Genomic DNA, 15,383 nt, shown 5'->3' with positions numbered 1-15,383 from the left:
CTTGATTCAGGGGCCTCCATGCTGCCTGCTGCAGTCCTCCCTCCAATCTCGTGTCCAACACCTTGGCAAACCCCGAATCCTCATCACCAAAGGAAAGCCCTGCCCTTTGTCTACAAGTACTTGTCTAAACCAAGGGCCCTCTGGAATCCCATTTGTCACCCTCTCATGGGGCATTTACCTCCCACATTCTCTGCCACCTTTGGATATCTTGCACCAGGGCAGTTTCTGAAAACGTAGAAGATTTACTGTAACTCTGCTCCAAACAACATTGGTTTTTATTTAAGAAAACAAAGTAAAGCAACGAATAAAATTAAGTTAAAGTTAATCCAGTTAGGTATTTTACACTACTATGCTCATTTCCTGGGGATTACTTTCATCTACAAATTTGATCATAAGCATTCCAAGGAGCTTTGTCTGCTAGTGGCCACGTTGTCAGGGTGGGATTCAATAGTAGGGAAAGCGGACACCCTTGGAGGTCCTTCTCCTCCAGAAGGGAGGCTTTGTAAATTTAATATCAGGTGTTTTGGGGCGGGCGTCATGGGACATCCGGGATGTCACTTTGCTCTGAAGCTTGGAAAGAGTTTGCTTGAGGCACATGAAGATCTGCTTTAGAACAGGAACTTTGTTCCTTGATGGGGATTGTATCCTGGGTCTGGAAGCCTGTGGAGGGGACCCCTCAGGGCTTCCAGCTCGTTTAAACCCAGTTTGAGAAAGCCCTGTTGTGCTTGTAGCCGTGGACACCATTATTGGTAGTTTGCTGGAAGTCTTTTTTCCTTTTCCATCATGCCTCTTGCTGTTGCCGACGGGAAGAAGCCACACCACCGGCATGCTGTGGTAGTCTGATGCACACAAGTTTCCCAGTGTCTCTCTCTGGGGAATTCCATGGGATCTTTTGGGTGAGTCAGCACCTGCCAAGCCAGCACGTCTCCTCTCTCGCCGCTTGCTGCATTTCTCGCAGACTCGGCCGGGGGGCTGGTCCCTGGAAACCTCGGAAGGCCCATTTCCACTGAGCCCATTTGGAGCCGCCGTGTCCCGGAGACCAAGAAACTCACCAGAGACTTGAGTCTCCTGCGATTTCTGAGTCTTTGTCACTCCTGGATGCGGGCAGACTGAATGCCCTGTGGAGACGTGGTCTGCCCAAGGGCTGGCGCTGCTCAGCATCCCCATCAGGCGCTTCAGCTCCTGGTCGTGTGCGATCTGCCCGGCGACCAGGGTGTCAATGATGGAGTCTGTGAGCTGCCCACAGCCTGGTGCTTCGGGGGCAACCTGAAGATCTTGGCTGCTGGGAAGAGCTGCACCGTCTTCGCCTGCCCACTCCTCCAGTTTCAGGCCTTCCCCAGAGACAACCTTCCTCTCCAAGTGCAGCTCTACTTTCTCTTTGCTACCATTGGTGCCGTCCTCCCTTTGGTCAATGTGTAGTGTTGCTGCCTGTGTCTGCTCTGTCCTTTCAGGCCCCGGAGGAAGCAATGTCACATCTGCCCCTACCAGCAGGTCACAGGGCTGGGAGTTTGCCCAGCTGCCTGCCGCGCCATCGCTTCCATCTGTCTCCATGGCAGCGTCTTGCTCTGGTGTTGGGGAGCGTTCGGAGCCAGAGGAGACTGCGCTTTGCTTCTTCGTCTGCCATGCTTGGCGATGGTCTGGGCTTTCCTCCCCTTTGAGTTCCCCAGAACACTTTGGGGAGTAATACCATCCTAGTTTCTGCCTTGTGTCTGTGGGCAGGGCATGTAAATCCTGTATCCAGCTCTCAGAGGGGTCCCTGGGAGACACGTGACTAGATTGAGCCTTCCTGGAATGCACCGGGAATGGCGAATGATACGGCACCACGCTGCTGCTGCGTGTAGGAGAGAGCCAGCCTCTTTGTTCTGGGGCAGGGGACATGAACTCCTTCAGGGAATCCTGGACTGTCTGGGGCAGCCCCCATCTTTTTTGCACTTGCATCTTGAGAATGTGGAACTCCAGTCGCTTCTTAACATCGCTCACCAGGAAGCGCAGCTCCCCAAGGCTGGAAACCACCTTGATATGGGGCTTCAAGGTGCAGGGCTTAGGCACCGGGGTCTGGCAAGCCCCCAGGGCCTTCCTTGGGGCGTCCGGCCACCCCCACTCCTGCTGCAGCTTCTTCTGCAGAACATGTCGGTCCAAGGTCTCCCATGTCTTATCCAGCTGGAAATTGCTCTCCGTCTCACCGAGCTCTGCACCACCTCCCTGGGCTGGGATGGGGGGAGGCAGCTTTGCAGGGGGCTCTGGGTCCAGAGAAGGCAGCTCCCATTGGCTTACCGGGTAGCTGACAGTTTGGGATGGATACTTCCCCCTTGCGGGGAATGCTGTCATACTGTCCTCCCCCAGGTCTTCATAGCTCTGAGGAGGCTTGGCAGGGCTGGTCTCTTTCAGAAAAGGTGTATTTCCATGTGACTCGCTCATCAGCCGAGGAAATGCCTTCATTTGGATCTCCAAGCATTTCTGAGCTACGTGTCCCTGAAACTTGGCTGCCACCATGGGCACATGCATGGCCGGGTTGGTGTCAGGGGCTGGAACAACAATGCGGGCCTTTGGGAGCCGGGATTCCACAGGGTAGCCGTATGCCTCCTGGTTTTCTTGGGTGCACGTGGGTTCAGAGGTGACTCTCGAGGGCGTGGGGAGCTGTGCTGAAAATCCACGGGTGGCCTGATGTGGGAGTAAGTCCCACAACCTCTCGGCATGCCTCTCACCCAACATTGGCTCCCCTGGGGCTTTGCTTTGTGGCGCTGAAGGCAGAAGAGCGGTGGGAAATCTCTGAAGGGCTGTGTCCTGCTCTTCTGGGATTCTTTTTGTGCGTACAGGATGGTCCAGCTTGTCCCACTCGGTGCTGCCCAGGAGAGGAACCCTGCTCATGTCGAATATCACTGTGGAGTCTCCCGCCAGTCGGAACTGAGCAGGGGTGCTGGGGAAGACTTGGGCCAGCGACTCTGTTGAAAGGGTGGGTGCTCCCAGCTGGCTCTGCAGGTGCTTCTGGCAGATGTTTAAGTCTAAGCCATGGGCTGATGTCTGGTGCAAATGGGCTGGCTGCTCTGGCGAGTCTTGTCTGCTCAGAAGAGGTGGCCTGGAGAGAGGCTGGGTTTGGGTGGGAAGCATGGGGCCTTCCCTGCCCACGACAGACATGGTCTCTCTCACATGGCAGAGAGACTCTGACCAGCTTTGGAAGGTTTCTCGCAGGGTAAAGTAGCTGGGACTGCAGAGGAAAGAGGAGCTAGATTCCGAGGAGGAAGAGGAAAATGGGCTCCCCCCCCGTAAATGTCATTTCGCTCATCCTGTGAGAGAGAGCAGACAGGGAGAGCGGGGATATGGTCTGCTGGGTGAAGGGGGCTCGGGTACATCCCCAGTGTAGTGCAGTGGGTGTGCACAGCATGTCACACTCTGCCACAGGGCAATCAGCTGGACATCCAAGCACTAAGGCTGTGTCTAGACTACATACCTCTGTCGTCAGAGGCATGTAGATGAGACACATAGGCAAAGTAAAATGAAGCCACGATTTAAATGATCGCGGCTTCATTTAAATTTACATGGCTGCCGCGCTGAGCCGACAAACAGCTGATCAGCTGTTTGTCCGCTCAGCGCACTAGTCTGGACGCTCCCCTGCCGACATCAAAGCCCTTTGTCGGCAGCCCCGTTATTCCTCAGCGCGGCAGCCATGTAAATTTAAATGAAGCCGCGATCATTTAAATCGCGGCTTCATTTGACTTTGCCAAAACAACAAATCTACATGGCTCTGTCGACGGAGCCGTGTAGTTTAGACATACCCTAAGAGGGGGAATGGCACACACTGGATCTATAACCCCTTCTCTGCATGCACACGTACAGCACCTAGCACACAGGGCCCGAGCATGGCTAGGGGCCACATGCTATTCTAATAGAAAGATTAGGTAATAAAAATTCTGTGTGTGCGTGAGAGAGAGAAACAGACAGACCCATCGTTCCCTCACCCACTGGAAATTTGTCCTCCTCTAGCACCTAATGCACTCGATAACAACCTACTACTGCTACCAATTAATGGAGTTTCTCCTTTTGCTCAGTGGGCGAGGTCAGTGCTATGGGACTGAAAGTCCTGGATTTGAAGCCAGCTGATGACCCATGATTGGGGTGTGACATGGGATGTGCTGCTCTTCTTAGTCATGAGTTCTCAGGTGAGGTCCCCTTCCGCTGTCGCACACCACCACATCCTCTCTGTCTTGGGGCTGCAGCTCCTCTCTCATTCAATGGCCTCTTTTTGACTCAGCTCCCTGGCGAGCCCACTCATTGTTTCTGCCTCTTCCAGAGTGCAGCCCTTCGATTCCTTGTCACACCCAAGGTGCCCCAGGCAGGTTTTCCACTCCCTGCCCTGCCAGACCATACTATAAGCTCAGTGTCTGGTAGGGAAAGCCAGGCCCACTCTCTCTATCCCATGTTCCAGAACAGCGCCCCTCCACCAAGCAGTTCTGGGCTGGCCTGGCCTAGCCAGCACCGCTCCATGCCTGGACTGCTTCCTATCACTCCTGGTTCCGCTCAGTGCGCTGGGTGTGCCAGCTCCATATGCTCCTCCCTCTGCCCAGACAGGCCTCATCCTTTCCAGCAGCAGCCCCTCTCTGCTACCAGCTTCCTGACATTATCAGCCCAGCCTACTCCCCCCAGCTGATCCTGTTTGCAATCCCTTCCCTTCTCCTGTCCCTCCCTCCAGGTGCGCTTTGGGGACAGCTTAGTCCCTTCCCTTGTGGGGTGGGGTGGACACACAGCCTGCTCCTGCTGGCAGGTGGCAGGTAGCCCCTCCCCTGTGTTTTCTGTAGCCATGTGCACAGAGTTTCCCTCTCTTGCTCTATGTCCCCCTCCATGAGCGATAGTTTCCCTTTCTCCTCCACTGTCTTCCTCAGCTGCTTCCACCGGGATTCCAGGTCTGGCACAGGTTTTGCAGAGCCTGCCCTGCACCTGCTTCACCGAATCCCCCCAGCGCCCTCACTCTCAGGATTCGGATGCCCCATCTCATGGTTCAACTCTCTGTCAATTCCTGCCTCCCTCAGATTTGGCATCAGGGTCTCTATGCTCCCTGCAGCTCACCTGCCCTTTGGATTTCCCTAGAGAACCTGCAGGCTTTCTATAGGCCTCTCGTTCTTGTCTGTGTCTTTCTTTTCCCCAGAAGGTGGCAACTCTCTTTATGGGCCCTTCTCCCCATATGTTTCTTCTTGTATGGGGCTTCCTGGGCTCTCCCCTCGGGCATGGCATCTGGGCTAAGCTCTTTGCTTCCACCTTACACAGGGACAATCTTTCCTCAGGTGCCCGGGTTTCTATACACGGGACACCTCTGGGTTAGGAACCTGGGTTTTTAGCTGTGGTGCACCTTTCCCATTCCTGGCCTGTCCACCCTCTTCTATCTCCTGCCCCAGGGTCCAGTAGAAATGCGCTCAGCTACCCTCATCACATCTCCCTGGGACTGGGATTTCCATATCTCAAGGAATGCCCTGGAGTTTTCAAGAATTTAAAGATTAAGCTTTAACTTATGATTATGTCATGTGATAAAACCTCCAGGAATCTGTCCAACCAAAATGGACAGGGATACCCATAGTCCGGGAATCTGACCTCACCAGCCATGGATCCGGCCCTAATGCTTCACAGATCTCCTCTGTGGGAGTGGCAACTCTGGCATCCACCTTGGGAAGGGATAACTTCCCTCTGCAACATGCTCCTTTGCTAGCACTTCCATCTTCACTTCCCTTCAGATCTCTTCCCAAATATGGCCCCTTTGCGCGGGGTTCAGCTGCCTTGAAGTCTTGCTGTAGGTCCGCTGGGGGCACTGATCCTGCACAGTCCCCCTCTCATCACAGTTAGGTACATTCTCTCCTACAGTCCTCACACAATCATGGGGTATGTCTACACTACAGAATTAGTTCGAACTAACTTAGTTCAAATTAGTTAATTCGAACTAAGCTAATTCGAACTAACGCGTCTAGAACTAAAAACTAGTTCGAATTAGCGTTTTGCTAATTCGAACTAGCATGTCCACATTAAGTGGACCCTGAACAGGGCTTAAGGATGGCCGGAAGCAGTGACAGCAGGGCATCAGAGGAGGACTTAGAGCGTGGAGATGCTCTCTCAGGCTAGCCGAGGGCTGCACTTAAAGGGACCCGACCCCCACCCCAGACAGACAGTTCTATGGGGTGCCCCGCTTGAAAACCAGTCCTGGCTTGGAGTGCCCGGAGTACCCACACTGGGCACATCACAGCACTCGGCCATCGGACCGGCTGCACTTGCCGCAGGCTGCCATCTGGGGAGAGGAGGCAATTGGGGGGCTGCAGGAGAGCTTCCACCCCCAGAAGCCCACAGAGCCAGCCCAGTCCTCCCCATTGGGGGCTCATACCCCATTCCTCCCTCACCTCCTTCCACTTACCCTTCCCTAGCCCCCCTTCCTGATGTACAAAATAAAGATAACGTGTCTTCCAAAATGGAATCTGTCTTTATTGAACAAAACTGGGAGAGACTGGGAAAAGGAGGTGGGAGAGGGGAAGAGAAAGGCTGGGAGAGGGGAGGGCAACTAACATGATCAGGGGTTGGGAACAGGTCCCAGATGAAGAGAGGCTACAGAGACTGGGACTGTTCAGCTTAGACAAGAGGAGATGGAGCGGGGACAGGATAGAGGTCTCTAAAAGCAGGGTTTGGGTGGAGAGGGTGCATTCATAAAAGTTCTTCCTGAGTTCCCATAAAGAAGGACTAGAGGACACCAAAGGAAAGGAATGGGTAGCAGGCTTCAACCTAGTAAGAGAAAGTTGTTCTTCTTGACAAAGCAAAGAGTTAACCTGTGGAACTCCTTGCTGCAGGAGGCTGTGAAGGCTACAACTAGAACAGAGTTGAAAGGGAAGTGAGATCAAGTCATGGAGGTTGGGTCCATGGAGTAGTCTTAGCCAGGGGGTAGGAGTGGTGTCCCTGCCCAAAGTTTGTGGAAGGCTGGAGAGGGATGGCACGAGACAAATGGCTTGGTCACTGTCTTCGGTCCATCCCATCCAGGGTCCCTAGTGTTGGCCGCTGTCGGCAGACAGGCTACTGGGCTAGATGGACCTTTGGTCTGACCCAGGACGGCCATTGTAAGCTCAGGGCTCAGGGTCAGGGGTCTCAGTGGACCTTCTTGATTTTCATGCACACCTGCTCCTGGGTGGCCAGGCTGGCAGCTCTCCTGCCCTAAACGGCCACTTTCCTGTGCCTAGTGCGGAGATTGTGGACGAGGTCCACGATGTCTGCACTAGCCCAGGAAGGTGCCCGCCTCTTGCGGTCCCGGGCAAGCTCCCGGGAGCCGCCAGCCTGGTCCCGGGAAGAGGGGGTGAGCTGGGGGACATCGGGTGGGTGGCTCTGTGCCGTGTCAGGTGCAGGGTCTGCTGGCTGGGTGCTGGCAGGCTTGCACCTGGCACGGGCACCGTAGCCAGCCCGTGCCCCTTTAAGGGATTCGGGGCCGGGAGGGGGGCAATAGAGTTTCCCTGGTGTTGGCCAGAGTGGCCACCAGGGAAATCTGGGGAGGGCTAGCCTCCCACTAGTTCGAATTAAGGGGCTACACACCCCTTAATTCGAACTAATAAGTTCGAACTAGGCTTAGTCCTTGTAAAATGAGGTTTTCCTAGTTCGAACTAAGCGCTCCGCTAGTTCGATTTAAATTCGAACTAGCGGAGCGCTAGTGTAGCGCCTATGAATGTTAGTTCGAACTAACGTCTGTTAGTTCGAACTAACATTGTAGTGTAGACATACCCATGGTGACTTACAGGTACAGTCTTTCTCATCGTCAGGGCAACTGACTCGTACGGGCCTTCATTCAGTACACAGTCGTTTGGACATTTCTCTTTCTGTAAAGGACACGCATTTCCCATCACAAGGATCTAAGTTGCACCAATCACTGCTTCTCCGGTGCGGTCACTCTGTGGATTGGCTGTCAAGGCTGGCACCGGTCCCACAGCAGCCCATCTCTGTCACCACCTTCCTGGCTTTATCGGGTTCGCCTCCTCCTGCCCAGCTGAGCCTGTTTGCAATCCCTTCCCTGCCGCCTGTCTCTTCCTCCAGAGGCAGCCTGGGGAGTTCCTAGGCCTACCTGACCACCTCACTTTTCCAGTGGTGGGGGATACCATATCACAGAATGTTACCCAATCACTGTGTCTTTCACGGGGAGTAGGAGACGGCTGCAGACAGCCACCTGGTAGGGGACACTGCTGTACAGACGAGTTTGATGCCACTCCCAGCCCTAGCTTGTTCTCTTTGCTTTGAATTTTGGACTCTCCCTAATGTCCTTGTCATGGGTTCCTCATTGGGGAAGCTAAAGCCTCTTAGGGGTCTTTTCCCTGATATTTAGAATCCTCGAGTCTCTGGTTTTCCCTGCCCCCTTCTCTCTGCATTCACTCACTGTCCCCCGCTTGCCTTCAGTAACCCCCAAGTCTGGTGCCCCCTGTGCATTGCCTTACGGTATCAGCACTTCATCCAGGTGCCTGGCCACGTATTGTATCCTCTCATCCACGAGCTGTAGGCAGTGACCCAGGGTGAGCTTCTCCAGTGGCACATGGCAGCTGGGAACAGAGAGAGCAGAGACCTGAGCGCAGGCCCGGTCCCTGGGCCCTCAGTTACCCAGAGGAGCGGCTCTGAAACTCTCCCTGACCCTTCTCCATGGAGCCTTCTCCATGGAGTCATGTCTGACCGGTGCTAGTGAGGGGTTAGCTAGTTTGGTAGGTGAGCATGGGCTAGTGCCGACAAGCTGAGCACGTACCCTCCTGGCAGCATGTCTCATATCCCAGCTAGAGCAGTATGACAGCATAAAGGATAATGGACTACTACTTCTCCCAAATAATGGAGCATCTTCTTCAATGCTAATGGGTGCTTTGTGCTGCAGGGATGAGGGTCCAGGTCTCAAATGCTGCTGGGAAGGGGCATTACACAAAGCTGCCATGTCCCTTTCACTCTGAACAGTCTATGGCCTCACCCTGTCCACTGTAGCAGAAAGGCCTCTCCACCTTACATCCCTGGTGTGCATGGGGCTGCTTCCATAAAGCATTTTCCCCCTCCCCCTTAGGAGGGGAAGATGGGCTGGGCCAGTCCAGTCCATGCAATCTGCCTCCTCCCATTATTTGCATGATGCTAGAAGAAGGGAATGAACCATTGTGATGAATGGGGGAGGATTTGAGATGGTAGCTTCAGGGAATGAATTGCATGAGTCCAGAAGCGGGACTGGCCCAAGACAGATTTTTGGAGGGGTGCATCGCTTACCACGTCCCTAGGAATTCACAAGCCCCTTCCAGCTCTTCTTCACAGAATCTGGAAGCTGCCAGAAGTGAGACATAAAGGTGACATTGAGCTACCTGGAGATCTAGCCCATGACTGGAGCCCAGCCAGTGCCCCTGCATGACTCCCGGCAGAGAGGGACTAGACCCTCTCTGTTTTGCATGGGGCCTGAGGTGCTACAGTAGCTGCAGGGATGGGGCAGCTTACCTGTCAGCTCCTTTCTGTCTCTTTGCCTCTCCTTCCTTGGCGGAGCCTGCCACACACAGAGAGAAAGCAGTGGCTTAGGGGAAAGCATGGAAAGGCTGGGTGAGCAGTGAGCGCTGCATTAGGTGAGAGCCATGGTGGCCCTTGGGAAGTGGTCCCTTGTGAGAAGTACTGCACCATGAGACACATGGCAGGTCTGCAGCCAGCCTAGGGCAGCCACCACAAACTGCACAGGCTGTCACAGACATAATCTAGGGCTTGGAGAAGCAGGCACTGTGGAGTTCATCAGCATTGCAGAAGGGAGCCTGCAATGTTCTTTCTCCTAAGGAGAACCCTTTGGGTCAGCAGTGTTCATTGTGGTGGCCGGGATGGGGTTCCTCTAGCAGGAAGGGGAGGCATGTGACCCAGGAGCTGCAGAGAGGCTGCTGCTTCTCCTCAGCATGAGTGGAATGTGTCTTAATAGGCACATGACTGGTACTCATGGATGGATTTGATCCCTTGCTTGGATCATTAGCTTTCCTGGCCCCAGCCCATTGAGAGGCTGCAATGTGAATCCTTATCCATCCTCCCAGAGACTCCAGCTTGTCGAAGGAATGGAAAGTGGTTGCTGGGTCTGGTTCTCTGCCCTCCACAGCAGCAGCCATTGGGATATGGGGCCCCATGGATCCCGCTCTGCTGCCACATCTGACAGCCCCAGTGGTGCTGATAAAGATCTGACAACGTAAGGGATGAAACACTTAGCTACATGCCGACTGCAGATCTAATTTCCCCTCTTTGGGCCACCAACACAGCACAAAGTGTCCCTTATTGACCAGGGACAGTTATGCCAGTCGTAAGCATGCCAAACACCCTGAGTTCAGAGTGCGTTTCTCTGCTGCGGCCTGCCCCCTTTCTGCCAGATGAGTCTTCCCAGCCCCGGCCTAGACTGAGTGTCCTTCTTCGTGGGGGAGAGGACTTCTCCCCTAGCTCACTATCTGTCTTTGCAGGAGCTCCTGACCCTGGCCCAGCTGTCAGCTGGCACCATCCGTGTGTGTGTGTGTGTGTGTGTGTGTGTGTGTGTGTGTGTGTGTGTGTGTGTGTGTGAAGGTACCTTTCCTGTATTAGAAAGCCCTTATGGAGAGCGTGGGAGAGGGTCCAAAAGGGTTTCTGAAGGAACTCAGATCTCAGCCTGTGGTAAGTACACTACTGCTTCAATCCACCTACAGGCCAGCAGTCAGAAGGGGAGCTAATGGAAAGCCAATACAGAAACAGCTCCTGAGGCTATCCTGGCATGTAATGGCCAATAAATCTAATTTTAGTACAGGGCAAATTGGTTGAAACTACAATAAAGAACAAAATAATCAGACACATTGATGGACATGATTGGTTTGGTTGGGGGAAGAGTCAGCATGGTTTCTGCCAAGGGAAATCCTGCTTCACCAATCTACTCGACTTCTTTGAACAAGCATGTGGACAATGGGGGGAGGAGGGGGAGGTCCGATGAGTACAGTGTGCTTAAATTTCCAGAAAACCTTCCACAAATTCCCTCACCACCAGCTCTGAACCCAAGTGAGCTGTCGTGGGGTAAGAGGGAAGGACCTCTCATGGATCAGTAACTGCTAAACAACAGGGAACAAAGGGGAGGGATAAATGGTGAGTTTTCGGAATGAAGGGAGACAAGCAGCAAAGTTCCCCTGGGATCTGTCTGGACCCAGGGTAGTTCAACAGATTCAGAAGTCATCTGGTAAAGGCGGGACCAGGGAAGTGGCCAAATCTGAAGATGATAGAAAACTACCCAAGCTCGTTACATCCAAAGCTGAGTGTGCACTTCTTCCTTCTAGGGCTGTGTGTAGACTACACCTCTCTGTCGACAGAGAGATGTAGATTAGGCACGTTGAAATTGCTAACGAAGCAGGGATTTAAATATCCTGTACTTCATTAGCATAAACATGGCCGCCCCTTTTTTCAAAACGGAGCTTTTTTGAAAAAAAATGGCAGTCTAGACGCGGATCTGTCGAAAATAAACCCTTTTTCGACAGATCCTGTATTCCTCAAAAAATGAGTTTTATAGGATCTGTCGAAAAAGGGTTTATTTCCGACAGATCTACGTCCAGGCTGCCAGGTTTTTCTGAAAAAGCTCCATTTCGAAAAAAAGTGGTGGCCATGTTTATGCTAATGAAGCATGGGATATTTAAATTCCTGCTTCATTAGCAATTTGCATGTGCTTGATTTGCATCCCTCTGTCATCAGAGGGATGCAGTCTAGACGTAGCATAAGCGTATAACTCTGTGCTGGGCTGTACTAAAACACATTATGTTTGAATGGGCCCCATTCGCCAAATAATCGCTCTAGGGCTCTCTGTATGACTGTCCTGTCCTCATCATTGTTTACCAGCCTGCCAACCTTGATGTCAATTTTCTATCTGCAGCAGCATTATATTTAGTGTCAAATCATGGATAAAAATATTTACTAGCATCCGGCGTAGGATAGAGCCCTGGAAAACCCCACAGAAATCACCTCCATCCAAGGAGCCCTTCGACAATGACTGTGTGGGAGCCATCAGTTAGTTCTCCATTCATTTAACCAGTGCACCATTGATACCATAAAACTTGGGAGAATAAACAAGGGGATGGCAAGTTGGAGCAAACAGGTTATTTGATCTCTGCATTTGGCACTAGAGTGGCCTCTGGAATACTGCCTCCAGCCCTGGTGTCTGACACTCCAAGAAGAGCCTTACAAATGATTAAAGGATTAAAAAACCTGCCTTCCATGGAGAGACTCTAGGAGCTCAGTCAATGTAGCTTAAAGAGGTTCAAGGGTGGCTTCATTAAAAGTCTATAAATGTCTTCCACGAGAATTACAAATGGGCTTTACAACCTAGCAGAGCACGGTGTAACATGGTTCAATGGCTGGAAGTTGAAGCTAGACTAATGCAGACTAGAACCAAGGGGTAGATTTTTAACAATCATAATAATTAACAATGGGAATAATTTACTGGGGTCACTGGGGATTCCCCATTGTAGGCCATTTTTAAAAGCAAGATTGGGAATTTTGATAAACAACCTGCTCTGGGAATTATTTTGGAGAAGTTTTTTAGCTTTTGCTATATGGGAATCAGCCTGGAAGTTCACAGTGGGCCTTTCTCGCCATGGACTCTTGGAAAACCAACACTTTCCAAATGTCAGAGTTTATTCCAGCAAAGCAGTGATCTTTATCAGCCAAATGTGTAATCTCAGCCAGAAATGAAATCTGGTTTATCCGATGGGACCCCTTTTCCATTAATCCTTTTAACATTCTGGAAAAATATGCCTGCCTTTGAATTCTTTATTGGAAGAATCCCATCCCAGCTTCTCCATTAGTTTTGGCTAACAGGCCTATCAAAAGCCAGGTCAACCTCTTGTCTTTGTCTGAATATTGACACAACTTTAGTGCTTTTTCAGTCTCCTGGAATTCCCTCCACAACCCTAGATTTATGAAAAATTAACACCACTGGGCCATGGACCTCCTGAGCCAGATCTTTCAAGACTCTTGGGTGTAGATGATCCAGGCCTGCTGGATTAAAAACACCTCTGGTTGGTTCCTGTGTCCAACTGGCAGTGATTCAGCCTGTGTAGCTCTCCAGGATTCCCACTTACCTCCAATCTGGCGAGCCTCATCACTGCATCGAAGGTGAGAAACAGCAGCGTGAGCAGCAGGTAGGATGCATAGTTCAGACATAGGAGGAGGGAACTCATGCCCCCATCAATGTCACTAAGTGTCACAGACACGATCAAACCAACAGGATGGAGCCAGGCTCCATCTGAAGCTCTGGCATCAGGTAGGCGCTGATGTCACTTCTTGAGGTCAGAATGGGGCTGCCCCCTGTCATCTCCCTCCAGCCTGTGAGCTGTCAATGCTGTAGTTAGCTCAGGAGAGGGGACAGGGCAACACCACAAAGGAGCTGAGCTGCTGAACTCACTATATGGCAGGAGAGAGGGTGTCAGACTCTCAGGGGAATGGGTCTTTATTGCCTTTAAGCCCCTAAGAAAGGGAACTTTCCCCTACATGGGGGAACTCATAAAACCCCTGTGACTGAGGCAGAATCTCCCGGCCTGAGGTGAGACGCAGCCCTGACACGATTGACCTGGAACTCTGAGTTCATGAAAATGTGCCTGGTGTTGCCAGCCCACCTAGTCCTAAACCAGGAGCTGGGCTCCCCCAAAATCATGCCATTGGCTTCAAAATGAGGAGAAAAAAATACGTCAGTTTGAGGAACTCATCATTTGCCCGCTAGTGTCTGAGCCTGGAAAGGGCACACAGTTCAAATGATTTTCAGCTTCTCTTTGCAACCAACTGGGCCTGAAATTGAGTATAAAATTAAAAAATTAAAAAAATAAAATGCAGAGGGTCTATCAACTCCAAAAATCACCCTATGTCACAGGGTAATAAAAATCCTCCTTTCTTATCTAAAACATTCCATCAGTATTTTTAACACATGTTCGCAAAGGAGTTTGGTAGCATCAATGAGGGGAAACTGAGGCACAGAGTGGGGAAGTGACTTGCTCAAGGCCAAATATCAGGACAGTAGCAGAGCCAGGCCTATCACATTAGGGCACTAGCATGGACCTCAGGGGACTATCAACTGGCCACAGTGGATGCAAAATAAGAGATCATAGTCACTACATTTGTATGTGACGTGTTGGTTATTTTGGACTCTTCCAATGGCAGTGTTGAAGTTACGCTCTTCACCTGTGATCTGAGGGGCTGCTGGCCTGGGGGTATCATTATGAAAGTGAGTTTCTCACAGGCGGGTGTATCTGAGTTCTTATTAGGCCTCAGCATGAGTTAATTGGCCCATGTTCCCATGGGAAAGATGACAAGCCACTGAAGGCCATGCAGTGTGCTGACATAACGGGAGGTTCAGAAAACCTTTGACAAAGTCCTTCACCAAAGTCTCTTAAGCCAAGTGAGCTGTCATGGGATAAGAGGGAAGGTTCTCTCCTGGATTGGTCACTGGTTAAAAGATAGGAAAGAAGGATTGGATTAAACAGGCAATTTTCAGAGTGGAGAGAGGTAACAAGTGTAGTCCCACAGAGGTCTGTGCTAGGACCAGCCCTGTTCATCCTGTTTAGAGATGGTCTGGAGAAATGGATAAGCAGAGAGGTGGCAAAAACGGTGGATGATATAAAACCATTTAAGGTGGGTCAGTCCAAAGTAGACTGCAAAGAGCTACAAAGGGACCTCACAGAACTCAGAGTCTGAGACACAAAATAGCACACAGCTCAGATGCTGGGGTCTAAGTTAGCTGTTACCACTTGAGAGAAAGATCTAGGAGTCACTGTGGATAGTTCTTTGAAAACATCCACTCAGTGTGAAGCAACAGTCAAAAAAGCAAACAGCATGTAGGGACTCATTTGAAAGGGATAGAGACTAAGACAGAAAAATCATATTGCCTATATAAATCCATGGTCTGCCCACATCTTGAATATTGTGTACGGATGCAGTCGGACCATATCAGAAAAGATATATTGGTACAGTAATTCCTCATTTAACACGGTAGATACATTTCAGAAAATGATCATGCTAAGTGAAAACGTGTTATGAGGGGTCAATTTTCCCACTGAAAATAATGGAAAAGGTGGGGGTTGTACATGCGCTCGCAGCTCCAGCCTGCATTTGTTAGCAGCTGGGACCAGGACATAAGGTTGGGGGAGAAAGGGGACTCAGTTATAGCAGGGAGGGGAAGTGTTTGGCTCTGGGGAAGGGAAGAGAAGGGAAGGGAAGGGAAGGGAAGGACAGGGTAGGGGACTTGAAGCCGGCGACTGGGTTTCCCCAGCTGGCCAGTCACTGGCAGCTGTGCAGGGCTTACCCTGCCTTGGGAGGTTCACCACTCACTGTGCCATTCCCCGGCGACCCCCTCTGGCCGGAAGCCTCGCTCCATTTCCTCTGCTCCCTGCCTACAGTAGGTAGCTGGG

The 15,383-nt window shown here is 51.6% G+C and overlaps 1 protein-coding gene across 1 annotated transcript; it reads right to left on the bottom strand.

Annotated features, from left to right (window-relative positions):
* Window positions 1-265: 265 nt before the first annotated feature.
* Window positions 266-13,870, bottom strand: LOC142831285 (uncharacterized). The gene is made up of 5 exons (XM_075941197.1): window positions 13,065-13,870; window positions 9,454-9,499; window positions 9,232-9,286; window positions 8,436-8,537; window positions 266-3,205 (listed from the first exon to the last, which is right to left on the bottom strand). Exons 1-5 carry the CDS (start codon window positions 13,161-13,163, stop codon window positions 445-447), a joined length of 3,063 nt encoding a protein of 1,020 aa, XP_075797312.1. The 5' UTR covers window positions 13,164-13,870; the 3' UTR covers window positions 266-444.
* Between the last annotated feature and the right edge of the window lie 1,513 nt (window positions 13,871-15,383).

This window comes from Pelodiscus sinensis, chromosome 13 (assembly GCF_049634645.1).
Source record: "Pelodiscus sinensis isolate JC-2024 chromosome 13, ASM4963464v1, whole genome shotgun sequence".
In the NCBI taxonomy this organism is placed as follows: Eukaryota; Metazoa; Chordata; order Testudines; family Trionychidae; genus Pelodiscus; species Pelodiscus sinensis.
This window is presented reverse-complemented; position numbering and strand designations above follow the sequence as displayed.

What these genes read in the sequence shown, in the direction of transcription:
- LOC142831285 (XM_075941197.1), bottom strand. Translation starts at nt 13,163, where the DNA reads ATGAGTTCCCTCCTCCTATGTCTGAACTATGCATCCTACCTGCTGCTC. An exon ending in TGAGGCTCGCCAGATTGGAG is followed by an intron (nt 9,500 to 13,064) that starts GTAAGTGGGAAT and finishes TGTGTGTGGCAG; the next exon opens with GCTCCGCCAAGGAAGGAGAG. An exon ending in TGTGAATTCCTAGGGACGTG is followed by an intron (nt 8,538 to 9,231) that starts GTAAGCGATGCA and finishes CTCTGTTCCCAG; the next exon opens with CTGCCATGTGCCACTGGAGA.